The sequence below is a fragment of the Drosophila suzukii genome, chromosome 2L (genome assembly GCF_043229965.1).
Source record: "Drosophila suzukii chromosome 2L, CBGP_Dsuzu_IsoJpt1.0, whole genome shotgun sequence".
Taxonomy (NCBI): domain Eukaryota; kingdom Metazoa; phylum Arthropoda; class Insecta; order Diptera; family Drosophilidae; genus Drosophila; species Drosophila suzukii.
This window is the reverse complement of record NC_092080.1, coordinates 8,656,266-8,684,180: the sequence shown is the minus strand read 5'-3', so window position 1 is coordinate 8,684,180 and position 27,915 is coordinate 8,656,266. Positions and strand designations below refer to the sequence as shown.

General features: G+C 39.3%; 1 protein-coding gene and 1 non-coding gene across 3 annotated transcripts; one reads left to right on the top strand and one right to left on the bottom strand.

The window, feature by feature from the left end:
* The first annotated feature begins 118 nt into the window (after positions 1–118).
* On the top strand, positions 119–25,309 carry erm (earmuff). Of its 2 annotated transcripts, none has more exons than XM_017090535.4 (2): positions 119–749; positions 22,633–25,309. In XM_017090535.4, the coding sequence occupies exon 2, from the start codon at positions 22,645–22,647 to the stop codon at positions 24,487–24,489; it is 1,845 nt and encodes a 614-aa protein (XP_016946024.2). In that variant the 5' UTR covers positions 119–749; positions 22,633–22,644; the 3' UTR covers positions 24,490–25,309. The 2 variants fall into 2 exon arrangements, with proteins under 2 accessions (XP_016946024.2, XP_016946023.2); XM_017090534.4 differs by lacking the exon at positions 119–749 and adding an exon at positions 20,744–20,998.
* Positions 7,334–7,406, bottom strand: TRNAR-UCU (transfer RNA arginine (anticodon UCU)). Its single transcript has one exon. It is a non-coding gene; the product is annotated as a tRNA-Arg (tRNA).
* Positions 25,310–27,915: the final 2,606 nt, after the last annotated feature.

Below are 27,915 nucleotides of genomic sequence, written 5' to 3'. Positions count from 1 at the left end.
TCACCCACCCCACCACCAAAAAAGGTGCAAGCGAGACGCATTACATGATAATGATGTTTTGTGGCTCTCCTCTCCCGTTTTCCAGTCAGTGTCAGTTGAGCGAGAGCGAGAGAGCGCGTCGGGTGGCCTCAGCTTGTTGTTGCTGCCTTTTTTGACTTTACCGACGGCATAATGCCGTTACCATGTGGGTGTGAAAGCGAGACAGAGGAACAGGCTCTCTTATTGATCAAATTTACCGTTGCTTTCGCCGTCGCCATTTCCAATCTTTTTGTGCATGTATTACGTTCGCCCAAAGGACATTCGCAACTTGGTTGTTGCGTTTTTGTTGCTCGCCTTAATTTACTTTGGCGCATAAATCAAATATTTACATTCCGAAATTGACGTCTTGAAAGCGCGGTCGCAAAATTTCCCAGTTCGTCCTTTTTGCGCGAGAGTGTGCGTGCCAGTGTCTGTGTGTGTGTGTGGGTGCAGGATTTAATACCTAAAACAAACAGTTATTTTGACCTCCAGCCGATTAGTAAAATACACAGAGTTACCAGCATTAATAAACACGCTTTGAAGTGAACGTTCAAAAAACGAAAAACAGAGAAACATAAGACACCTTTGGAAATTGAATTTCCTTAAAAGGAATTCCATCTCAATATTAACTCAAGCTCAAGACATCAAAAAAGGGATATTAATTGCTGTGAGTAAACATTCGGAGCTTGGATCCTGGCAAATAAAGTGTGCGGAAAAGCCCCCACTCATTGGTAAGTTTACCCTGTGTTTGGTTTTCATCTATGCATTTTAATGGTTATTTGCGGAAGGTTCAGATAAATTAGCAATTTCGAAGGCTGCCTTATTGGTACAGATTGATTGGATACCATTTTTTGTGCTACTAAATTTACAATTTGTCAAACAAACATTTTTACACAATTCCAGGTGGTTTTTTATTGTGGTCTTAAGTTTGTAACTTAGTAAAGGATACGTTTCCGAACCCTATAAAATATATATACATCGTGGATCAATATCACTAGACGAGTCTATATAGCCATTTCCGCATGCACTCAAGCATAACAATTAAATTTATTCAAACCTTTTTATTTAATATTTTATTGTATTGTATAATACACAAAAAATTGTATTGTATTATTATAAAAGTATTTCAAAAAAATATTTTTAAAACATTTAAATAAAAGTGTTGCGGCGAGGACTAGAACTCGGGACCTTTCTGTTATTGTCTCGAAGCCTTTAACACCTAAACCACACTGAATATCCAATTTATGTGATAACAACTTCAATTTAAGGACGAATTCCTCTTACTGGAGCCGGATAGAACTCAATTTCTCTGATCGGATGACCATATCGGTTATCAGTTATTTATTATTATAAAGGAATTTAAAAGATACCAACATGAAACTTTTCAAAAGTTGTTTTTTCTTCTTGTCGATCAGGCAATTTAATGTACCTTGTAGATACAATAGTTATATTTAATAATTTACTTTTCTTTATTTCTCCGCTTAATATTTGGTGTTCTGTAATTATTTTAGTAACGTTTTAACTCGTTTTCCCGAAGTTAAACCTTATCTGTTTTAATCAAAGTATATTGTTTGTTCCAAACTGTTTGCGTTAAGCTTATTGCCTGCCTATTGAACGGTTGGTCTTATAGTTCCTTAGATATTTATAAAATTTTAAATATTTTTTTTTTACGAAAAGAAATTGCAAAAAGCTGGTAATAAAATGTTTGTTTTAGTTAGTCCTTAAAAATTTCGCATAAATATATCTCATATCCCATTATAGATTCAGAAATGATATGAATAGTTTGTATTAGGGTGAATCTCATAGCCGGGAACTCAAATAGAGCTTTCTTTCTTGTTCTAAATTATGCAAATTTGCGCGACAAGAAATCCTTAACCCCACACTAAAAGACATTAACCCCTGGGGAGCCGAAGTGGCGACCAGAAGAACTAAAATATTTAAGCCGTCGCCTGGTAAATGCCAACTAGCCGCTAAGCCGGCCACTCGACGGTTTTTCCACTTGCCACTTTTCACTTGGCCCACTGGCGAGCATGGGCCCAAAAGAAAAAGGGGTGCGGGAAAGTCGAGGCAGCGGGGGAAAACGTGGAAAACGGGGCCACTCGAGGCGAGTGAGTTGCCCCAGGCGGTGGCAAAGGATCGGGCGTGTGTGAGTGTGAAATGAAATGGAAAGTGTCCTTAGAAGCTGCCAACTGAGCGCGACAATCTGTCAAATGTTCAAATGTTCAGTTGTCGTCGTCGCCCGTCGTCGGTCGTCTATCAATTGTTAATGTCACAGACGCCCAGCATGAAGGTAGAATGTGGTTCAGAATGAGGGTGGAGGGTCCTACACAAAGAGAATATTTAAACAATTAAAATATACTTCTCATTTTAATCAACAAAAAAAAAATATTTAAGTTGTCCCTAAAAAATTGTAAATGATAGAAAGTATAAGATAGAAAACCAATTTTTATATTGAGTAGATGAGCATATTTTTAAAATGTCCTTATTCAATTTAGAACTGAAATTAGTTTAAATTTTTGAAAAATAAAACTTTCACAGAGAGAATCATTCAAGTACATTGTTCTTGAATTGAGAACATTCGTTCTTAAAAACCGACTAAGTACATTTTGGTATCAATGTTCTCAATATAAGAACGAATTGATGAGAAGAGAAAATATATATTGAGTTTATTAAACACCTTTTTGAGAAGTATTCACTACTGACTGGACTAATAGTTTATTTGTTGAGATAAACCGCAAATTCAATTTGATTCGAGCAAAATAAAAATGTATTCAACTTCAAAAATGTTGTTTTTTTTTTTGAGAACATTTTAAACTCAGATGAGAACGTCAGAATTTTTTCTGTGCTTATCTCAGACCAACTGGTTATTATTTTTTATGAAAATTTAAAATAGTTTAGGAGATTGATTTTTCTTAATATTTTTAAACTTAAGACTTTTTTTTACCAGTGCAGAAGCTTGACTTATCTTGATGTTTTGGCCTGTTTAACTTTCGCTTGGCTGACGCGGGCTTTCTTTATTTTTAATTGGGATTTGTGCCGCTGGGTTGGGCCAAACGCCTTGGCGGTAGTCGCAGGACTTGCAGGATACGCAGGACTCTCGCCCTCGCCGTCAATCTTCACCTCAGTGAGCAAGGAGCTGCGTCCTGAAAACGCCACGTGGTTGCTCCTCGTTCCCTCAACTTTCTTGGCTGCCCTGTGTGTGAAATGCGCTTTTGAATAAAGAACACAATATGCAGTCCTTTGAAATAAGGGAAGCGTTTACCGATTCCGATTTGTACTTTCCATTTTGTGGTTTCACTCGCTTTTTATTTGCTTTGGTTTTTTGATTTCCTGACACGGGTACGCCGGCAATCGTTGTGACATTTTAATTGTTTATTTGCTCAGAGTCCTTACGGCCTGCCCTCGCTTATTCCGAAATCGTGTATCCTGTATCCTGAATATTCAGGCCCTCAATCCTGCATCCCACTCAAGTACTCCAGTTCCGTATACAAATATATATATATATTTTTTTAGACGAAGATTTGCGGGTGAGAGAAGTTTATTTTTATTCCCCTCCGAGGAATCGAACTCGCGGTCTGTCCTGCGGTGGAGAGTCCTTCGCGGAGTCCTCCACTCTAAGCTACTGGTTTGCGTACATTGGTTAATGTAAATATTTGGCTTTTGTTGTCACTTGAAGAGCTCTCCGCTGCTGTTTATTATTAGTTCCCTTTTTTCTGGGCACTTTGTATTTTATACGGTCATTTTTGAAAACCGTCTGGGGTATTTGGCAGTTATGGGACTCTTGAAAAAATACTTTAAAGTGTATTGGTTAGTTCTAAGGATATTTGAGTTTAAATATAAGTAAGAAAATATTTTTAAAATTATTTTTAGTTCTGATCTAATTTTTGGAAAGAATATCTTAATATTTAAAATGATTCTATATTTCCGTACTAAAACTATTAAAATTTAGTTTTATAATGTTGTAAGCAACTCTAGTTTCTGATTTAAAACATATTTCCTAAAGAGTTTCCATATAAATTAATCCACTTATCTTTTAATACTCACTTTTCAAAGTTCCCCGCAACCCGCTTAATAAAACCAGCTTATCTGATGTATCTTTTACATGTCGCTGACTTCGTATGATATCAATATTTAATAAAAATTGCCCCACACCCCCGGGCAACACTTGAACGGCCGTTGAATAAAAAAGCCGAATAAAAAACGGTTAAGAAATCAACATAATCAACTTGTGAGTGCAACAGTGGCAGAGATGGAAAAATCGGAACCACCACCAGGGGGAAATAGAAATATAGCTCTGGGCACCCTCATATCGCCGGCTGGTTGAACTCAATCAAACATTTCGGGCCTAATAAGCCAGTGGCTTGCATATGGCAGTTTATTAGATACAAATTGTTGGGATTGCGTTTGCGATTGGGAATTTTCCCACCCCCTTGGCTAAAAAATAGACGTCGACCATTTTGCAGCTTGGCTGCTCGGATAGTTGCTCTATTTTTCGGTCCGATTCGATTTGGGTGCTTTGCAACGGGGTTGCTCTTAAGGATCGCCATGTGTAGCCATTTTTTGAGCCCTGTGATTCTGGTACAGGACTAACCCCTATAAAGGACTTGATTCAAGTGCGCAAAAAAATAAAAAACACGGGAAGTCGCAACATAAAATGTAAGGATTCCAGGGTTCGTTCGGTTGAAAAACCAGCAATTAAGTCCTGCGTATAGTTTCCTACCGAATCCCTGAACTTCACTCCCCTCCATTGTAACTTTGTGTTTATTATGCCTAATTGCAGTTACTCCATCATCATCACCATTATCCTTGTGCGCTTTTGTCGGCGTTCCTTTTGCAGCTGCTTTCATTCGGTTCGTCCTTTCGTCCTTTGTCCTTTTCGTTCGCTCGTCGTCCCACATGGCGCATGCTTGATATTTTATATATATTCCAAGGCAAGTTCTTACGAGGCGTTTCCACGAGCCACTTGCAGGCTTAGATATTTGCATTATTTGCCACTTTTTGCGGCACTGCTCTAAAAATAATTTCAGAGCTCGTTAGGGGTTCGCTTTTTTTTCGATATTTTTCATGTGGCGAAAATTGTTAGTTTCGAGCTGAGGAACAGGAACTTGCTTAGCTGTGCACAGTGGGCGACATCATTTTGTGTTTATAGTGAAGCTGAAAAAAAAAATCCATGGGCAAGGGTTACATAAAGGGTAGATCTGTAGGGGTCTTACATGTGAACATCGGCATCTGAGCAGCAGGAATACTTTCTGCGTAGTTGAGTGGTGTTCAACTTGTTTCGCATTTGAATAGTTCAGCAAGTATTCGGAGTGCAGAAGGTTGGGAACAACTTAATTCTGACTTTGAACAATTCAAATTCACAGCGTAAGTCAGGTATTTTCATTTATTGAAAAAATAATAAAAACATATAATATTAAAAACTTTAATTTCAACTTAAGAACGCAATATTATAGTTATTATAATATCATTTTATTATTTTAAACCTTATTTACCCTTTACACAACTAAATAGATTGGAAGTTTCTTCTTTATATATCATCTTTAAAATTTAAAATTGGTACAATCCAAGAAAATTTCATCTAATACAAAATATATTATTAAAAACTTTAATTTAATCTTAAAATTGAAATGTTATAGGAAAGAATTCACAGCATTACTCAGGTATTTTCACTATGTTAAAAAATATTAGACCATTAATGAGTTTAAACTTTATTTTACCTTATAAAATAAATAATAAATAATAACAAATCATATAATATTAAAAACTTTAAATTCATCTTAAAATTTAAATGTTATAGGGAAGAATTCACACCACAACTTAGGTTTTTTCATTAGGCTCAAAAATAATAGACCATTAATGAGTTTAAACTTTATTTAAACCTTAAAAAACTTAAAAGTTCGGAAGTACCTTCTCATTATATCATCTTTAAGATTTAAAATTTGAACAACCCAAGAAATTTTCAGTTTTCTCAGCCAAGGTAAGGCCCCTGGAAATCATTTAAATAAAGATTACCAACATGCAAGTGCCCCCGTCAACAACTCAGGCACTCAGACAGAGGTCGATGAAAAGTAAATTATAGTGCACAATGCCATTTGGGGGCTGTGCCGTAGAATGTCGGCAAATTACGTGCTTGTAAATGGGGAATTTATTTTTAAAACCTGGCGCGAGAAGAACATCGCCTGACTTGGGGTCTAGGTTGGGGCCTCTACAACGGCGATGATTGCACTTTTGAAGGCGGAAACTCGGCGAAACAAAATGGCGGCTTGCGATGGAATGGCTGTTGCCTTGGTGTGCGGATAATTTGCATGTGCGCTGATCATTTGACAAGCGACAACAAATTGCCGAGGCCAGGAATCTTCGTACTCCATGGATAAATCAACCCCGCCATGTGGAATCCGTGGGGAATTATGGGTGGTGGTAGGCTGCATCATTCTGTCAATATTTGCCCTGGTCATGTAAACACACTTTTAATAGCCTGTTTATCAGCTAGTTGGGTTTTGCCATGTATCTTTCAGATACTTGACAGCTGTTGCAATTTACGCTCGAACTGCGAACGCGATTCATGAGTTTCCGCCTTATTTGCGTTTGGGCTTGCGGCATCCGCATCCCAGAGTTTTCCCATTCTAGTCAGCTGAATGTATCTTTCAGATAACTTCGGTGTATTCGGTGTTTGCTGTTGGCAAATAGTTTTGAAGAGGGCGCCAATTTATTTGCCGTTTCTCAGTTTGTTTTTAATTGAAAATTACATTTTTCCAAAACAAATTCAACCCACAAAGGGAAATATTTGTTCTGCTTAATGAGGTTGAAAAGTGGGCTAAGGCAGATGTAAAACTAATCAAAGGTTTACTAAGCCAAACAAAAATCTTTATCAGCAGCAACAAAGTATTAGTTGCTTTTTTATAAATAGCTTTATAACTCATGCACTTTTATATGTGTCATTAGGGCTGATAAGAAATTTCACAAATGAACGTAAGTCTCTTTTTTATGATTTGTTAATATTATTCTTATTTTATTATTATTAACTTTTTTTTATTGTTATTATTATTCTTTAGAAAAACTATAATTTAAATAAATATCTTATATATATATATATCTTAGTTTTTCACCTTAGCTTTTCTCTTGTTGTTTAGATAAAAAATGTTGTTTGTAGTAGGCCTATTGTCATTTGACATTGCAAAATCATTGTTCATATGAGCACAGAAGATATGTAGTACTATTTACTCACTTAATACCATCTAAAAGAAGTGGATCACTTCTGTGCAAGCCTTCCACATGTAACAAAAAAAAGTGCAGATAAACCTATCTACTTACTCAACAACCCTTGCGGGACTCGAACCCGCCACCTTTGGATTAGAAGTCCAACGCGCTATCCAATACGCCAAAGGGTCCTACGAACATCGACCGATTTTTAATGCACCCAGCTCGGCTGCGAATTTTAAAAATCGAAAATTACTCACACCAATGGATGACGAAAAACCAACATGAAATTGTGAAACAAAAGAGAATTCTTTTGGGTATTCTCAGCATACAAAAAAAGAGGTTTATAAATATTTCGTATGCATTTTGGTTCCGATGTTTGCCGGGGAATGAGTTTCAATTATTTATAGAGCTCGTTGGGTAGATGCAACAGCAACAAAAAAGTATCTTAGGTTTGGGAAGGTTGAATAAATTGTCGCCGCTGGAATTTGTTGTGATGTCTGTTTTGCTTTTTGGGTTAATCGATAGATCGTTCGATGGAGATTACTTCTTCGAGGAGTTACTTACCCACCCCTTGAGAAATATCCCCCTTTGTGCAGAATTTCGTTGGGGGCATTCAAGTGCTCAATTTGGGTTCTTTACTTGCTACGGAGTTTTTTTCTGCTTTCTTATCAACCCGCTGCGATCTTCATGCGCTTTTAGCTAATAAAGGAGAGGGGGCTTTTTTTTTCGAATAGGGGTAGCTGTTGTAGGGGTTTTTTATTAGGGCTTCGGGTGGAGAGGATTTCCTCTCGTGACTCTCGACAATTACTCAACTCACTTTAGCTGCTGTTGCTACTTTCGGTTTGTTAACGAATTAATCAAATTGAACCAGACCAGAGAGCACCAGACACCCCCTTTCTTAACCCATGACGGTCCTAAATAGAGTAATTTACCCATTTGCAGTCCTGGCGATTTTTTATCTCTGCCCTTTCGTTTTTTGTCCATTGAAAGTGTCCCCCTTTCTTTTTTTTGTTGTATCTGGGGGAGTTTTCTCACTTGTTCGGCATTGTCGTTCCACGTGATTTATCTACACCTTCCGACGGCTTTATTTGGGTCTGAAAAATACATGCATATAGAAATACTTAGTATGCCAACCTGGGGGCAGATTATGCAAAGTATTTCTGGTCGCCGCTGACTGCACTCGAAACGGATATTAAATTTTATTGCTCATGTTGCCATGGATTTTCCCGAAGGAGTTGGAGTTGGAAATATAAGAGGGCCGGGGTGTGGAGTTGCTGATTTTATTGTTGCGCTCATTGAGCTCTCAAGTGGTCGACCAACCGGTCAATTAGCCAGGACTTATCGCACTGCGGAATGTGTGTGCATTTTTCCAGGGGAATTAAGAGGAATTTAAGATATTTTTTAAATGTATTATTGAATTCTGATTAAAAGTTATACGAGTTTAGTTGGCTTATTCTATAAAGATTGTTTGAAAAGACCAAGTAATAGTGATTTATATTATAAATAATTTAGAAAATGAAATGATTTTATTATTAAAATTGTAATACTCGTACAATTTTCTGGCCTTGTTAAATGCACTAAGAAAATAAAATGATTTCATAATTCAAATTGTAACTATCGTACAATTTTCTGTCCTTGTTAAATGTTTTCTCATAAATTGAAGATATATTCTTAAAGTGTTTAATTCTGTTTCGGCTAAAGATACTACAGATTCTATCAGAATTAATATTTATTTACCTGTATACTTAAAAATGAATACATATATTTATAATTATTATAATATAATATAATAATTTAAAAGGAACCTGGAATTCTTTCCCGAACTTCAATTTGGCATATGAACTTATTCCCATTTGCAAATTTTCGTTTTGGCAATCCAAGCAATCTGGTTATAGAGTCACATCTAGCAGCCGTCTTCCTAGGCAAATTCTTAAGGATCAACATCCTGTCGCCTACTCGCATTACAGGCAAGCTGGCACGAGCCAAATTATAATGCCAAATTCGTCAGCGTTTCGAGAAAGAAAAGCGCACATAACCGGCAATTAATGAGCAGTTGTTCGAACGGCGAAGCACTCGAAGGACAATGCCAGGACCTCAGAGATTGCGACTGACAGCCGGCATAAAAGGAATTCGAATCCAAATAGGGAGCACAAAAAAATAAACGCGGAGAGCATATGCATTTGATTCTCGAACCGAAAGCGACGATTTCGCTTTCGTTGCGGGGACTTTTAGGCATTGCGGAATATAATTAACCGGAAGCGCGGCACACGCGCCAGGACGAAAAACAGGACTCGAACAGGATGATCGGCACACCGACGCAGGATCTTTAGAACGCAGGATCGCGTGTCAACAACCGTAGAAAGAAAAAGCATTTCCGCTGCCACCGCCGCCGAAAGCGAAATCAAATGTCAGGGCAGTAGGAAAAAAGAAGCGAACAACGCCCCGCAGGAGCAACCGGTTTTTCGGCCAGGATAATCAAGGCTGGAGATGATCATGCACTTGGAGAAGGGGCCAAAATCCTTTCTGATTTAAAAATTAAATTAAAAAATATTAAGGAATTTATTTTGTTTGTTTTTAAAAACTTTACAAAATACGACAAATTAAAAACCAGAAATATTGCAATCTTCATTTTAATTTGGTTTAATAAATTGTAAAAAATTCATATGATTTGATTAAAAATTATTTCAATTAAATTTAAATACAGAATTAATATTGTTTTTTTTCTGTGTATTAATGATGCTCATTCGACAATCAAAGCAAGGGCAAACAAGTCGCTCGATTAGCCTTTTCTGCCCACTTCAAGGAGCGAGAATCTCCGCCGGCAGCTGCCTTGCTGAAAAAAGGAATCTCGATCTTGGTGGCTGAACAATTGTTCGACTGCGCACATTGCTTCCTGTCGTCCTGCGAGCCACCGGAAGGATCAGCGCCGTCTCCGAGGGTTGCTCCTTGCTCCAGGATCCTCCCTGCTCCTTACTCCTTATACCACATTCCTTACTCCCTAGATCCTAGCTCACTTCTGGTTTTTTTTTTGGAGGCGTGTTCGCTGGTGTGTGTCGCATATGTAGCAATTAATATGCCTCAATCTTGTCGCAGGACATGTGCAAATACTACCCGCATGTCCTTGAGCGCGTGCCTCGCGTCCTTAGAGAATTTCTGGGCGTCTTCAAAAGGGGGCGTAGCGCCTGCTGCAATTCGCTCCTTGAGCCTCTAACGTCATCCGATCCTTCGAGGCCATTGTGATTCAGCCCGGATTGAAGGAGGTGTGGCTGTGATGAACTGGAATTATTAGTAGGTGCAGCTGCCTCTCTATTTAATGAACTTCTTATAAGGGGAATAATGCAGGGAATTAGGTTTGAAGTAAACAGAGATGAACACCCTAAAAGCCTTTCAATTAAACGGAGTTTTCTTACAGGGGAAAACATCTTTTGTTGAGTGAAAAAGTTTAAAAATAATAATATTTTTAAAATGGATAGATTTTTACAGAGAGAAGTCGAGAATAATAAATTCCAAAAAGAAGCAAAATATTACAAAACTGCTTTATTTTAGTAAAATTTTACTATTAATTGTGGTGTTGGTAAGAAATCTAATGCTAAAATAAATAATAATATTAAGAGAAGCTTGTTTCTTGTTTATTATACCATTGTTTATTATTATTAGCATTAAAAGGGAATAAATCGTGAGAATCTGTTATTCAAGATCTAATTTTTAAATTTTATAATCTCTTCACCACTTTAAAAACAACTTATAATCCACTTACAATCTGTCATAACCATTTATTTCCCATTTCCCTTTCGCTTAAGCTAATTACCTTGTCACACATTTCCCCTTTTTTAACGCCGCTTGTCCTTTTTTTCTCCCTCCCAACTGGAATAACAAGCCCTAACACAATATTTAACTATCCATGTCGCAGGAAGGAAAGTAATTCTCCCACGAGCGGGGACAAATCATAATGGTAAATAAGGCACTTTCCGGCTGATTAGCATAAGGATATGAAAAGTGTTTCGTGTTCGCTGGAAAATTGTTGCCGTGTGCCGTCGCTTCGCTTCCTGTCATAAAAAAGCAACAAATACAAGCAGGTCACAGGTCACCGTTTTGCAGGTCGCAGACTTCAAGGGTTGAGCTAGAATACAGAAAAAAAATGAATATGGGAAAAGCGTTTAACGCGTGTCAACGTTTTCGGGCGGGAAATTATTAACATGCTCGGTAGCCACACCTTCGTCGCCCCCTTTTTGTTAACCTGCGGTTAAGCGCATTATACAACATTGTGACATCATCCATCAAAACTGGACACGCGACCCTCGGCAATACAATTATAATTGCAACAAATTGAACGCCGTCGGTGGCACGCGTCTTTATTGGCCCATCTTCCGGTGGTTCGGAAAACAGATTGTACTTTGTTTTTCCCCTGGCCTCGAATTTCCCATTAGCTGTGTGCTTTTTCCTCATTGACTCGACTTCCTTCTGGGTTGATTTATTGGCTTTTACTTATTTCCGGTCGTGTCCGATGTTTCGATGTCCTTAGGACTGTTAAACGGTCAATTTCGCTTGAACACCTATTATTGGTTTTCTATTGAGGGCAGCTTTTTGTGGCTGACACAGGGTGATGACTTCTTGGTTTATAAACTAGGACAATGTGATATAACTTTCATTAAAATATAAGGAAATTCTGAAGTTTACCGATATAATTCCCAACCAGTTCTAGCGCTGCTTGCAGGGTAACCCACTTTGGTCAATGACCTAGACAGTAGTTTTAAAGTCGATGATTGTAGTTGGCTACTATATAAAACTTGCATGTACAGTGAAGCCTCTTCGCTCCTTTTTATGTTATTTAGACTTCCCGAAGTCCAAGTTGACATGACCTTCAGTTGGCTTTAACTTCTCTCTAGCAAAGAAAAAGTCATATATTAGGCTGATTTTTGATAATTCTTGCAGATGAAATATCATGAAGGCTTAGAAAGATACATTTAAGTATTTTTATATCTTAAAAATCCATTTTGAGCTAATATAAATTTTGAACTTCACTTAATTATTACAATTTATTAGACTTCAAAAACGTAAACCCAAAAGGCAGATGTTTTGATAAGCATCGTTATCCTTTTAAAACCCATATTTTGCATAATTTGTGTACCCCTCATGGAGGTCCTATTCGGTATTTTTGCATAAGTACATTGCAAATATTTTTGGATAATTGGGTAGATTTTCATCAAAATGCAAACCGCAGCTGCTGACCAATGGTCAGCCACAAAAATTAACCGCAATTAGGAATTTACGTTTACCAGATTATTGATCAACATTGAACAAGAAAAAAATCACTACAGCCAGCTGAAAATCGAAAACAATAAAATTATTTATACTGAGTGGAAACGCTTAAGGGATTTCAGCAATAATTTGTGCTAATTTGGGTCCAGCGGAAAAAAGATAGAAAGAGAGTTCTCTTTACAAAGGATACGCAGGATTTATGTTCGCCGCTGTCTAATAACCCATCAAAATATAGTGGAAACATGTCAAAATACTGTCAATACATTTCTAAAATCTCTATCTGTATCTCTGTCTGCACTTGTGTTATATTTGTTCTCTGGAGAGCGAAAAGGGAACTATTTTCCAGCTTTGAAAGGGACCGACAATTCCCTAGGCTACCTACACCCGCATCTATAACTCCTAATCCCTATGTGTGGGTCTCCCATTGTATTTGGATCGAAAGGAAAGCGGTTTCGGGAGAGGTCCTGGCCAGGATTATACCTGTAATTTGGCCTGCTTAGTTTCTTAATTGTGCTTAAATGTATGCATAGCTTATAAAATATTTGCCTTAAATATTTTGGTTAAATCGTGAAAGGGTACAAAACCCGCTGCTGGCTATACTTTTTCATATGATACGAAAAGTAGGATTTAGTAGGTATGAGAGAGCTAGAATATAATAGATGGAAAACCTTGGAATATTTGGCCCGAAGTAATAATAGGAATATAAATTACATTTAAAAGTTTTACATTCCGCAAACTAAATCTACAGATATAAGCGAAAATAGATTTATTATTTCTCGGTGATAAAAATAATCCCAAAATTATACCTCTTAAAATTTACAAGGTCTTACCAAAATAAATATATTTTCCCCCTGAAACCCCTGGAGTCCAATCCACTTAACATGCTCCCAAACAATAAGTATATCCCAAACAAATTCTGAATGCTTCTTCACAGTCAATTTCGCTAATAAATGTGTTTTGGCAATGCTGGCGAAAAATAATTCCGCAACCCCCTTGATATTTAATTTCCCTTTGGCTAAGCCGCAATTTCCGGTGACACCTACCGAAAGCAAAAATCAACGCCCCCAACAGACATCAAATCACGAATTCGAAGCTGTCAAAATGCAGGCCACAAAAAGAAATTATGACAGCAGGGAGGAGTACGAAAAGTGGGTGTACGAATGTGTATATGTCAAAATGCCAGCATACGCATCGAAAGCCAATTAGGGAAAAATAAATCACGCTTCACATGCGAAAGGAAGAGCATAGAAAACTGGAGATGCACTGAGAAAATAGAAAGCTAAAACTTGATACATATTTTAAATTCGAACAGCATTTGTCCGTTTTTAATTTTAAATACCTATAAAAGTGTAGTTTATAGTTTGTAAACATTAAAACATGAAGTACATTATAATATCATACATTTATTTTGATATTTACTTATGTTTTATTCTTAAAGTTTATTACAAATGCATATACGTTAAATAATTATTTAGAATTATTATAGTTGGGAAATAAGCTTTTGAAGCTTGACCTAAGTCTAATTATAAATTTAAAAATTCTTTTAAAAAGAGTTCAAAAAATCTTCTAACTTTGTTATTTTCTCTGTGCCAAATCCGAATCCGAAACCCTTCAAACCACCCACAGACAAAGAAATCCACCACGCACATAGATGCCCAAGTACAGTAGTCATTCCCCAACCCCAAAAGGAAGCACCGAAGCCGAGCAAGTGCCAAAAGCTGATTTCACTGTAATTACAATTCACACTCCTTTCGGGTGGTTGTAAACGCTTGGTTTTGGGGGTGTAATCCCGGCAAGGGGAAATAAAAACATCCTGCAAATGTGTTCTTTTTGTTTGGCAGCACTTAAGCGATGGCCTCCCCCACAACTACCCCCTCAACCCCTCAGCAGACTTTTTTTTTTTTCATAGAGATGAGACTGCTTCTGAGGTTGATGATGATGACGAGTTGGCGAAACCCGCAAAATAGACACACCCACCCAGAACTGGGGGAATGGGATGTTTCTGTTTCTCTTAGGGGGAAGGGAAAAACTCTTTTCATTTTCACTCAAAAAAAATTTATAAATGCGAAGAAAATCTTTCAAAAACGGCTTACAGAAAACATTTTTCAAATGGAACTATTGGAATTTTAAAGATTGTATTTAAAGATAAAGTGTAGGTCCTTGAAAAACTATTTTTTTAAATGGTGTATACTAAATATTTTACAGATATGTAAATTTTTAATCAGTTATTTTTATTATTTATCTTTAAAAACAAAGAAACTTATCATGAGCATTTTGAAATAAAATATTTACTGTTTATAAACAGGGAAACCAAAATACATATATGATCAAATCTATCACTTTAATGTGCTTGGCATGTGTTATCAAAGTTTATTAGGTGGTAAAATATGTTATATTTTATAATACAACTACAACTTATTTTTTTTCCAAAATGTGATTGTTATTTTCTGATTTTTCTGCGAGTGTTCGTTGGTTTTCCACCTTCTGTGTGGGCGTTAAACGCGTGTCAGGCCTACCACTAAATAAACAAAGACATCCTTGGGTTGGCTATGAAACACCAGATCTCTGGGGATGCCGGGCCCTGGCACTGCGGATGAGAGATGGGGGGTGTGCAGGCAATAGAAATGTCACAAACAAACCGATTAAACAAGTACTTTCCAAACAAACACCCACAAAAAACCACCAACACCGCTCAAGCGAATCAAAGCTGCGAACCGAAGCCCCGAATGAAATCAAACAATAACCGAAAAGTTTCCAAGGGCGACCAAGCATCCCATTGAACCCGAAAAACCCAACAACCCTTTTGGAAAGTTCGTCTGGAAACATACATTTCCCTTTTCCGGGGCTTCCGATTAAGTTGATGGTGACATCGTTTTGTGGGTCACGCGACTGGTTTCCCGAATTCGCTTGAGCTCTCATCTTTTTGGCATTGGCAATCTGCTAAATATGTTAATGCCTGCTTAAGCCTATTAGTGTCAATTAATATATTACCGCTGAAAGGATTTTTCTGAACTTTTTTAGAGCAGGGAAAATGTCAAATGCATGTTGAATTTTTAAATTTGCGAGATGCGATTATATGGTCAACTGGTTATACTAGTTAAAAGGGTTCTTAATGTTCTTGATGGTGGGAACCAATAATAAAATGTTTGAGGTGGAGATTAGATAGAAGTATTTTAAAAATGGAAAGCTAGAAAGGTTGTGCAAAAAAATTTAGATTTTAAAATAAGAAAATATACAATTGCTCTGATATACAACATATACATATCAGAATCATAAATGTTTTGCCACTCTATTCCCCAAATCAAATCTCTCTAAAGCAATCAAACAATTCGCCACTTCAACCATCAACTCACCTGAGAAAAAACAGAAGACCAGACAGGACACTCCTCACATGCATTCCCATTCCCATTGCTGGTCTAATTTGTGGGTGTTATGGGGAATTAACCTCTTAATGAACTAATTTACTCAAGATTAAGATGGCAAACAAAAGAGGCGGCCGCAGCTAATTGTAAAAAAAGAGCGGGACGCAAGGACCAAAAGGAGAGCGGGACGGGAACTGAAGTTTTGGCCTAGGTAGAAGATCCTATCTTTCAGATAGGAACCGAGCAAATTGCCAGGCGGTTAATCTATTTAAACGCGCCAAATACGCGCGACACAAAAGCAAATCACCAGAAGCAGAATATATATTTTTGGTCGAGTGCACAGATTTAGGGATAGAAAGGATCAAAGGACGAATGGCCAAAGGAAATCCGTCTATGGCCGGCAGCGGACAAAGGCCAAAACTCGTCTAATTGCGCGCCTATGAGGGAAGCGAAGAATCCACAGTTCCGACTGGAGAACGAAGAATGGAGAATCCCGAGCGCAGAATGCAGAACGAGAGAACCTGCCAATTGTTTGGGAACATCCCTTAATCTGTGTCGGTAATCGGTAATCGGCGAAAATCGCAAGACGCGCAGCACAAAGCAGCGGCCGAGATCCTTTTGAACTTTTGCTTGGGCGCAAAAGAAGGTTAGCAAAATATTATTACAAACCTACAGAACCGTAACCCACATAACATTAAGTTGTGCACTCAGAGAAATGGGTATAAAGCTGGAACAGAATTTTTTCAAATGAGGAAGTTCCCTCAAAATAAAATACTTTAATATTTTAGCATTGAAAAGAACATAGTAGTTAAAAAGTAACAGATCAAATCATATTCCATTGAATTTTATCATGAAAAGATTATTAAAAGCAAAGAAATCGTAAAATGTTTTACATAGTACCATGCTTAGCTTCAAGCTCGAAGTTTGATACCTATTTTTTATGGTGGTCGGATATTTCGAAATTTAACCAAATCACTTACAAAAAAATTTACACAAGTATTAGTCTCTTAAAAATATACTCAATTCGTATAAAGTGATATTAAATATCTATACAGATAAGACCCTATCTTTCCCAGTGTACCTGCTTTCGCCTGTGTCCGTGTTTACTCTTGAATGAACTGAAAACATTTCAATTTGACAATCGTAATGGAGGCAAGGATGCTAAAGCCGCTCATGGCTAATATAGGCGATTTAGGGGATTACATCAATTGTAAAATTGGTCAAACACCGCAATTGTTTCACTCCGCAAATCGGATATTCCACTGCCCCTGGATACGCTTTCACCCACACAGTCGCGTTCCCACAAAGGAGCGCAGGACGAAGGACGAGGCAGGAATCCTCGGGGCAGCTGTTGAGTTTCCCTTTGAGAGGTCCTCATCGCCGGCCATTGTCCATCGCCGCTTTCGTCCTAGTTACACATATGCATACTCGTCCTGCCAACAAATGTATCTCATGGATACGCCGGGCCCAAAGTCCTTGTTCAATGCCTTGTAATCGCTCCTGGCTTACCGCAGATTATGCAAGCCGCTCTCTTTTGCTTCCCCCGAAAAACCATTTTCCCATAACATTGATTCATTTCCTCGGAAAATATCTGCAAAATCTCTGCTGCAATCTGGCATCAGCCCAAAGTCCAGTTCCTTCCCGAAGGTGTAAATCTTCAATTTTAAGGTTAATTTTCCGATGAGGTGCGAGAAATGCGAAGCGTTTTATTGGTTTAGTAGATCAGTCCGGAGGCGTAGTGCTAAGATCGCCCACTAGCCGTAGATTTAAGCTGAGGAAGGTGGGTGAAAAGTTACAACGATTGCTTAAATAATTTATAAATGTATATCTGTTCTTAAAAAAACACGTTATCATACCCACTGATTCTAAAGTTAAAAGTATTTTAAGTGAATAAATGAAATATGCGATCTTAATAATGGTATTATGGATAAAATGTCCTATTTTTAAGATCCCAAAAGTTGTGGTTTCGAATTATTAATATAAGAGATATTATGATATGTTTTAACAATGTAAGCTAATAATTGTTAGCCATGGAAACGTATTCATACGACATCAGTATAGCACTTTCACATTTAACCATTACTATTTTAAAGGTCTTATAATAATAACTTATATGTCGTCCCAAAATGATCTCTTGCCCCTCGAGAGCGATAAAGCATCTTAAAAATAAAAGCGAAGTCCGAGAGCACCGCAACCATTTTGCAAACTCATTAAAAATTAAAAAAAGCAGCGGTATAAAAAAAGACATACAACAACAAGAAGCAGAGCTGCACTCTGTTTCCATCTCTTTCCCGCTGACCTCTGAACTCTGCTCTATTTGCATCTCTGTTTTGCTCTCTTTCTCGCACAGCTTTTGCACTTTTCGTTTTATATTTTATTTTTGCACATTTTGCTGGATTTTCAAGTTCTTTTTGTTGTTGTTTAGTTTAGTTCATTCTGCACTGCTCTGCATTTACAGTTAGTCCACTCTGCCACCCCTTTCTTCACCCCATGTCCTTATCAAGGATATACACTCCTCCTTTTTCGCCCCTCTTTTGAGTGTGTGTGTTTGGTCATGCTTGCATGGCCTTTGAATGGAAATGAACAGAGGTGAAAAAGGAGCAGAGATAGTGGAAAAGAGATAAGGTGAATAAGAGGGGATACAGAGAAAAAAATTAATTTGGATCAAGAATTATCTTGAAAACATTTTACAATTGAGGTGTTTTTACATATTTAATAGAGAAAACCTTTCAAAAATACCTAGATAAATTTTGATTTTATATTCAATAATTTCTTATGAGATCCCCTCCATTTTATCATCATCATTATAAGTATTTTTATAGTATACTTTACTTTTTTTTATCAGTGTATCAAAGCTGCATAGGCCGTTGTCGTTTTTGTTTGTTGAATGTCCAGTTTGTTGTTGTTTGTGCTGCTATTTTCTCGTTGTTGCTGTCTTTTTTCGTTGCTTTTATTTATTCAACTAAATGCAGATTGCACATTTCTGCATGCGCCGTTCATTTTGCTTCTAGTTAATCACGCTGCTTTTGTTAAGGATAATGGAATTAATCTGTACCATCTGACTTTATTGATGTGTGAAGTGAGTTTGTGATAAAATGAGCTGCAATGAAATAATATTGTGACTGTCCTGGATTAAGCAGCTTGGTGTAAAAACTAAACAAATACTTTAACTTATCTTAAAAAAAATAACATTTTTTAAAAAGAAAGTAATCAGCTAATAAATTTCAAAATTTGGCGCCGTCGGCACCACATCCTTTCAATAAAAAAACAATTTAAAACCTTTCCTGGAATTTTGTAACTTCCCAAGTGCATATATGTACATTTTACAATTACACCCCTTTACCAAATGCTGATATCTGTATCTAGTCGACAAAGAACAGCTATTTGCATATCGATTTCCCCACACAAGAGGCGCACAATGAGCAAGTTTACCTGAAAATGCATTGGAAACGGCGGCCATAGTCCTTCAAGGATCCCTTAAATCCTCCCTACGCTCCCTTTCGAAGTCCCCGAAGAGTTGTGCTTTTGTGCGATTCTGCAGCTGCAACTGCTCAACTCCAGTGAAAAGCAGCCATAGCAGTCATGTGCCTTGCCATGCCCTAGGAAAAGTCCTGGGACCATAATCCTGAAAATGGAAAAGGGGCAGGGAACCAGTAGAGCTCCCAGTGCAAACAGAGTCAAGAATGCCGCGCTGGAGATACCATCAAAATGAATATGAGATTATATTTGTCTAGTGCTGGTTAGGCGCTTTACGGGGGGTTTCAAATTAAACGGGAAAGAATAGGTGCACAGAACAAAATTTTTAAGATGAATATATAATACTTAATATAATTGGGATGGTTTCAAAATGTAAAATCTATTAAGTTCCACAAAGATATTACTTTTTCCGTTGTTAATATTAAAAGTTAGAGATGTTACTAGTTTATTTTCATTATAAAAGTAGGTCCTTTTAAAAGCTTCATATTTTTTGAATAGATGAAATTATATTAGGATTTTTATTACATAAATGTATTTACAATTTCTGATAATAACAGTCTTGAGTACATTAAAGATTACTAATTGAATTATGGCTGAATTATTTTCTCTGTATATGGTAAGATAGAAGGGGATATAAGAGGCTCGTGGATTCGGGGTAGAGAGTTGGAGAATCAGAGAATCCTTGCCCGCTGGCGGGCTAAAGGTGAGCAAACAAAGACGCTGATAAAACGAAATGCCAAAACGACAATTGAAACGCCCAACAAAAGGCAGGGGCTTTCCCGGGGAGGGGTTGCTGCGAAAGCAAGGGGGGTGTACTAGTGAAAAAGTCAACTCGAGAGGGATCCCCGAGACCGGTGGCTGCCATTTTTTGGTGTCTGTGCCTCATCCAAATCAAGTGTGAACGGAATACGGCCAAAGGTGGCCCTCCATCGCTCTCTTTCTGGCCCTCCACTGCTCAGTATATCTTTCTCTCTCTCTTTTGGTAAATCCCCTCCATCACATCACTCCTATATGTATCATCTCTTCCCGTGGCTCTTGAGCTCTATCTCTATATAAATATTTTAGGGGCGGTCTCTTCTCACTGCCTCTCTCTTGCACCATAATATTCCAATTCGACATTTTGTCTTTTCATTCATAATGCAGTCGCAGTCGACGCAGACGTCGGCGTCAGCTTCAGGATATATATCATCCAATCTGAACATGATGATGAAGTTCTCCTTTTGCCTGTCGGTCCCATCAATCCATCTCGTTCTAACGCCCATTCAGGATGTCTTTCGTTCTCTCTCTTTCTCTGTGTGTATACCACCTCTCACTCTGGCAAATGGAGGTTGCATACAGGACTTTCAGGGGTTGATTCCCCAGGATTCACCCCAGACCTCTGCGTATGTCCTTTTCATATTTCTTAAGGCCCGCACCGCTTGCTATTTGCCTTCATTCCGCTTCGGTCGCTGATCCTGTGCAGAACGCGTCCTGTTTTTCGCGTCCCCTGATTTGCATTTGAGAAATCTACATTTTTACGAAACAAGTGAACTCCACTTGAGAGAAAAAATAAAGAACCAACTTTAAAACCAGTTTAACTTGTGTGTGTCAATAGTTGTGCTTTGGAACTAACAAGTGGAGATTGGCCGCCTGCCAAAGGAATTGGATATCCACATAGGCAGTGCCTAAATATGGTTTACTTTGTACGTATTTTGATGATTTTCTATGAGACTTTAATTGGGTGCCAAAACTCCGACGGGATCTTGAGATTTTTAAATAAATCAATAGTAGGGGAACTTGATGATTTCATGATTTCATAAAGCTAACATTTTTTGACCACTTCTGAGTAACATTAAAGCGTTGTAACGTAGTTTACAACGCCGATTTTGGCAATACCTTAAATGCACTGATATATTATAATACTAACAGATCATTATCTTTATGATTAACCATAAAAAATAAAACCCTCTTAAAACATCTTGATTTTCTTAATAAACAATAAACTTCAAGTGTTAATTTCAAACTTGAGCTAGGCAAGTTAATTAAATGAACATTTCTAAAACAAGCCACTTGCTGAACTAAAGACAAAGTTCCTAAGTCTTCATGTGTTGATTCAATTTGATTCTCCACACATTCTTAATAAGCTTGATGCGGCACACACTCTTCAAGAGCCAAACTCTCAAGTGGCCACTAGAACACCAACATAATTCGGCTGCTTAAAACTTTAACTACACACTCGTTCGTATATTATAACACTCGGGAAACTTTCGAATTGAGGGCTGACCGTCACTGCCTCCGGGTCAGCGTGTGAAATGGTTAACGCCTCCTTTTTTAATAAGATTAAACCGCACTTTGGGAGGGAAACTACAAGATGGGCGAGTTTCAGATCCAGATCGGACCTGGACTTATTGAGGCGTCAAATCAAGTTAATTAAAAACGGCAAGGAAGTCGGGTAATCGCACCGGATGTCGCACATTAGCCACACTCGAGGGCACATGGGGAAGATGGAGATGGAGATGGAGATGGGAGTTGGAGTCGGTTGCGAAGATCCAGCCAAGTGTAAGCGATTTAATGATTCGCAAATAAAGCCAAGACCCGCGCCAAAAATATTCGCATACTCCGCGAGAGTCTGTGTTATGATTGATGGCAATATGCTGACGAAAGGATTGAGCGCATTGTTTGGGTTAAGTGGAGCGTGAGCCAGGGCCAAGCACGGGTTAAATGCAAATGCGGATATGCAAAAATCAATCGGGAAATATTATTATCAAACGCATTGCGGTTTGGGTTCGGGTTTGGGTTTGGCTTTAATTGCAACCCGCTGGCTGGCCATGAATTATCCTCCGGAAATGTCCTGCCGCTGGGAGCACGCCCTCCGCTGGCGTTTGTTTGTACTCCCGAATTGCCAAAGCATTATTCGCACTTGACTGATCAGGCGATAAATAATACATACAGCTGCGGTCAAAACAATAGGGGTTTTCAAAGGAGGTCCTAAATTATATCTTAGAAAGGTAGTGGAAGACTGGATGATTTGTTTGGAAGCTATGTTCCTAGTTCTAAGAAGAGTTTCCAAAGATCTTAAGTGGGTTTTTTGGTTACTACATTACTTTCTAGTTTTAAGACAAGTTCCCAAAGATTTTCGTTCTTTTCATTCTTGGGAAAATGAAATATATTTTACATTGATTTCCTGGACTGGGGTTTCCTATTTATTTCCCCCCAGCTGTGCAGGATCGCTTTTATAGCTTTAAGCATCAACAATGGAGGCGTAGCCCTTCGATTAATTGATAACCCGTTGCTTAGTTTGCATACTCAATTTGGCTCTTTGTTTCCTTTATTGCAGAGTCCGCGTGGCATGCAACCGTGTAGTCCAGCGGGAGAAGTCGCCATGATGCCGCCGTCGAAGAGTCCCGTGATGGAGAGCGCCGCCTCCGACCAGAATCCTGCCCAGCAGAGCAGCCAGCAGGAGGAGCAGAGTGCCAAGCGAGCGTGCCCCTTAAAGTTTTCGATAGCCAAGATCATGGAACCAGATCACAGGCCCAGTCAAGTGTCGCATCCACCTCCAATTCCATTCCCCACCAATGATGATGAAGAAGATGAGGATCCGGAAATTGATGCGGATTCGGAGCGCTCTTGCAGTCCCATCGAAGTGATCAGTTTGGATCATTCGCCAACGGCCACGGTGAACTATGATTCCGCTTTCAAGAAGTATGTACCGGGTCCCTGTTTGGGCGCCACTTCATCGGTGACCTCGCCCTCGAGCACCGCTGCTGTGCAGCAATTTGTGAGCACCCGCCACCAGGAGCTGCTGTCCCAGTATCCTCTGCTGTATTACGCACCCAATCAGCTGATGTGCGCCGCAGCTGCCGCCCAATATGCGGCCTTGACCGCCCAACAACAATCGCTGGCTAGTGCCGCCCACCTGAGTAGCTTCACCGCCTCCCTGAATGCAAGTTTGCATCACTCGCAGTCGCTGCGGAGGAACCTTGGTCATCCTTTGGCCGCGGCAGCTGCTGTAGCTGCAGTGGCTCAATCCCAGGCAGCTGTGCCCAATCTTCAACAGAGTCTGGAGAAGTCACCAGTGGCCCCGAGGACAGCTCAAAGTTCGGGATTGCAGGGTAACCTAAAGAGGAAGCGATCGCCGCAGGAGCAAGGATCTGGTGAGGTGACACCACCTCCGCCGGCATCGACTGCCACCTCTTCGGCTGGTGGAGCACGATCTCGTTCGCCCTCGCCCCAGGGATCCATCGAGGACAGCAGTCCGGGATCTGCGAGTGGGGGTAAGCCCAAGACTTTCTCCTGCCTGGAATGTGGCAAGGTGTTCAATGCCCACTACAATCTAACCCGCCACATGCCCGTTCACACGGGAGCCAGGCCATTTGTGTGCAAGGTGTGTGGCAAGGGATTCCGCCAGGCCTCCACTCTCTGCCGGCACAAGATCATCCATACCTCGGAGAAGCCACACAAGTGCCAGACCTGCGGCAAGGCCTTCAATCGCTCCTCCACCCTCAACACCCATTCGCGCATCCATGCCGGCTACAAGCCCTTCGTTTGTGAGTACTGCGGCAAAGGCTTCCACCAGAAGGGCAACTACAAGAATCACAAGCTGACGCACAGCGGAGAGAAGGCCTACAAGTGCAGCATCTGCAACAAGGCCTTCCATCAGGTGTACAACCTCACCTTCCACATGCACACGCACAACGACAAGAAACCGTATACTTGCCGGGTGTGTGCCAAGGGATTCTGCCGGAACTTTGATCTCAAGAAGCATATGCGAAAGCTGCACGAGATTGGTGGCGATCTGGATGATCTGGATATGCCATCGAGCTATGACAGGAGGAGGGAGTACACCCGCAGGGAACCCCTATCCTCGGAATATGGTCAGGCGTCGGGGCAACTTACGCCAGACTCGAGTTCTGGTAGTATGTCACCACCAATCAATGTGACCACCCCACCACTTTCCAGCGGAGAGACCAGCAATCCAGCCTGGCCCAGATCCACAGCCTCACAGTATCCAACGGGGAGCTTTCACCATCAACTCGGGGTGGCGCCACCACATGATTATCCCAGTGGTTCGGCCTTCCTGCAACTTCAGCCCCAGCAGCCACATCAGCCAAATCCGCAACATCATCATCATCAGCAGCAGCAACAGCAGCAGCAGCAGAGACTCTCGGAGACCTTTATAGCCAAGGTGTTTTGACAGCGATACTATGCGGACAGCCTGAACAGCTCCACGGGTTCGACTTCGACGACCAGCTCCACGGTGACCACCACCACAACGACCATATCATCCATGGCCACTTCGAGGAGTGATCTACTGATCGACTGACTGCAGTTTGTGGCAGCGGCAGCCGCTGCTAGCAACTCGAATTCCGGGCAGGATCCCGGCGAGTCCCCATCCCCGGAACTGGGATGTACGGCCTTGGGCAGTGCTGTCCGGGCTTTAAATGGACTCTTGTAAGGCAGCAGAAGGACTCTGAACCCACCTCTATCCATCCCGAAGAATCTCAACCTCAACCGCCACCAAATGGTTTCAACTTGTGCAATACCCTCCCACACAGAAGATTATGATGACGATCACCCGAACCGCTCAACACATTTCTCTAATCCAAACTCTGTATATAGTATATCCCTAAGAAGTCCCATTTAAGCAAATCTCTCGATGTATAGATGTAGTTAAAGGATTTACCTAGTTAGTCACGAATGTGTAAACGCTCTGAGTTCTGTGTAGATTGGCTACACAGATCCTCTAGAGCAGAGTTTCGATATAGGATATGATGTTTTTGGCTTTGTGTTAGAGCTTCTATGGGATCTATCAACCGAAATACATAAATGTATCTTAGAGTTGTACTAGATATCTGTACTGTACGTATATCCCTAAGTGTCTGTGTAATCCAACGCAAAAGTAATGAAATTGAGCAACATTTTAACGATGATCGATGAATGCATTGAATTTGTTTAGGATTTAAGTGATATTATTGATAATGTTTAAGCAATAAATCAATTCTTCAATTATTAAATGGTATGGCTGTTTTAATTGGATAAGGAAAGTAAGTTAAAAACTCCTTTAAGCATTTGAATAACCCCCTCAACATATATGCAAATAACTGAGCAACGGTATGGGCTGTCATTGAGTTTGTCTCTTGTGATTTTAAAAAATGCAAATGGATGCGAAATGAAAACAATTATTGCTGCATTACTCGTGCCCAAGAGTTGCGTTTAATGGGCTCTAAACTGTCGCCACGTCTGCCGCATGACATTTGCAACTTAATTAGTGGCGACCAGCCCCCACTTTCCCATTTCCACCGCCCACTCGGGGAAAACTCCGCAGGTGGCAGGACCAGGCACACGCCTCAATCATTTGCATAGCACTTTGATCTGTGGCTCGAGAAAAGACAAGGAATCCCAGAGTGGAAAAGGTCCTGCAAATGGGTATGGGTCCTTGTTCTTGGGCCTGCTCATAAAAATGCAACAGAAGCATCCTTATTAGTCAGGCAGCTCAATTAATAGGAAAGGGAAAATGAGGTATTTAAATCTTAAAAAAATAAATTTCGAAAGTATTGTAGCATACATTTTTGGTTAATACAAAAAGAACAATAATAGTTACTATATTATTATATCATATATAATAAAAACATATTTAGATTCTATCCTGAATTTTAAAGAACTGATATTAAGTAAAGAGAATGCTCAGGATTGCCTAATTATTGATTTCAATAATACTATTTAACCCTAGAGTATTACCCCAACTGAATACTTTTCCTTGCACAATAAACAAATAAATATTTTTCAAATATGTAAATATTTATATTCATTTGGATAGCTTTATATAATTCATCAGAGTTTGATTTGGTGACATCGGACTATTGTAAAGCTTTAATACCTCCGTCAGGAACGACGCATGTGATGTCCACTTGAGTTGACATTTTTTCCCCCTTTCTTTGGCCATATCATATGAATAATTCAAAACGAATTGAATATCCAAATGGGAACGAAAAGCGAAATCGAGCGATGCGACTCGATGCTTTTTTATGCAAATAATCAAAGACGACTGACGTACAGTGGGCCCTCAGCATATGCTCAAGCACACCGCCCACTGGCAGAAGGGCAGTGCCATTCAGTTTGACAATCCGGCAGAGAATAGCTTCTGGTTGTGCCCAATTTTCGATGATGACTTTTGACACCGCCTCGCGGCGTTCTTTTGAACCCGATTCCTCGATTCGTATCATCGTCGAAGGCCAACCCCCAATTGTGAAATGAATGTGAATGGTCCTTGAGATGTTGTCATGTTGGCCGCTCCCCCAGTCGATTCCTTTTGATGTTTGCCTTATGCACGCCCAGTCGGCCATTCGAGTATCCATCTACCTATCCATCTATTCGAAGTGCCCCCCCAAAAACTCCCCCTACCTCCCATTGCCCCTTTCAATCGCACTGACAAAAACTGACTTATTTGGCTAATTGAACGCGGTTGGTCGGTGTGGCACCACTTCATGCAGATCTAGCCCGGATAATTCCGCACTTTCACCACTTCTCGACCCGCTTTTGCATAACACTTTGGCACTCTGGACAATACGATTTGGTCACCCAGCCGGATGACATTAATTAAGCTAATTAATAGCTATTGATTTGCAGTGGGCTATGGGAAAGTTATGATTTCCGCCCAAAGGAAGCTGCTAATGAGAGGTTATGTGGGAATCTACGAAGGTGTCAAGAAAAGCTAGGAAATTATATTTGAGACTGGATAAAATATTTCATAGGATTTAATTTTGTAAAAAAGGCTGCTTATAATAGTACTCAACAACAGTCATCAATCTAAAAAGTTTTATTATTTCTAAGAGACCTCAAATTATAGTTTATATTTGTTTAAGGAAACTATATATAACTGTTCTAAAAACAGATAAAGAAAGAATAATGTATTGCATAATCGAGCAATCCAATAAAGTATCTACATATAAAAACATTATGTTAAGAAATAGGCTATTCTTAATAACTGAAGAAATGATAGTGTTATTAAAATTTCTGTTGCGTTCGTAGAAAAATCTTTATTATGGATAATGTAAACTGAATAAAAATCTTGGGGCCATCTTTTCAAAGAATAGGAGTAAGTGAAAAAAGTGAATTAGGCGCAACAATCATGCGCTTAAATAACTTTTTACCCTCACCCCTTAATATAAATAATATCAACTTCCGCCATATTTAATTTTAGGTGTCTAAAAGTATGCAGTGAATAAATAATTGTAGAGTACCTGAATAAATTTATTGAATATCCGAATTTTAATATATTGTTGCATACTTTTTGCCACCTAAAATAATAAAGGTATATCCTTTTTTATCTGCTCTGAACAAAAATCTTCGGATCAACTTTTCAGAGAATAGTATGTTTGTTGAGCTTAAATCACTTTTTTATCTCATTCCATAAAATAAAAATAAATTATAACAACGTCCGCCATATTTCCGGCTCCCTTTCGATACCCCCAAAAACTGTTTACCCGCCATAAACAATTTCCGCAGGCGCCATAATTTTTTGTGTAGCCTCCTGAAATAAGCATAATATTTTCGTCCTTTGTTTTTAGCATATCAATAACTCTTATCGCTGGTTTGGGGGCACCGTGGCACGCCCCTTCGA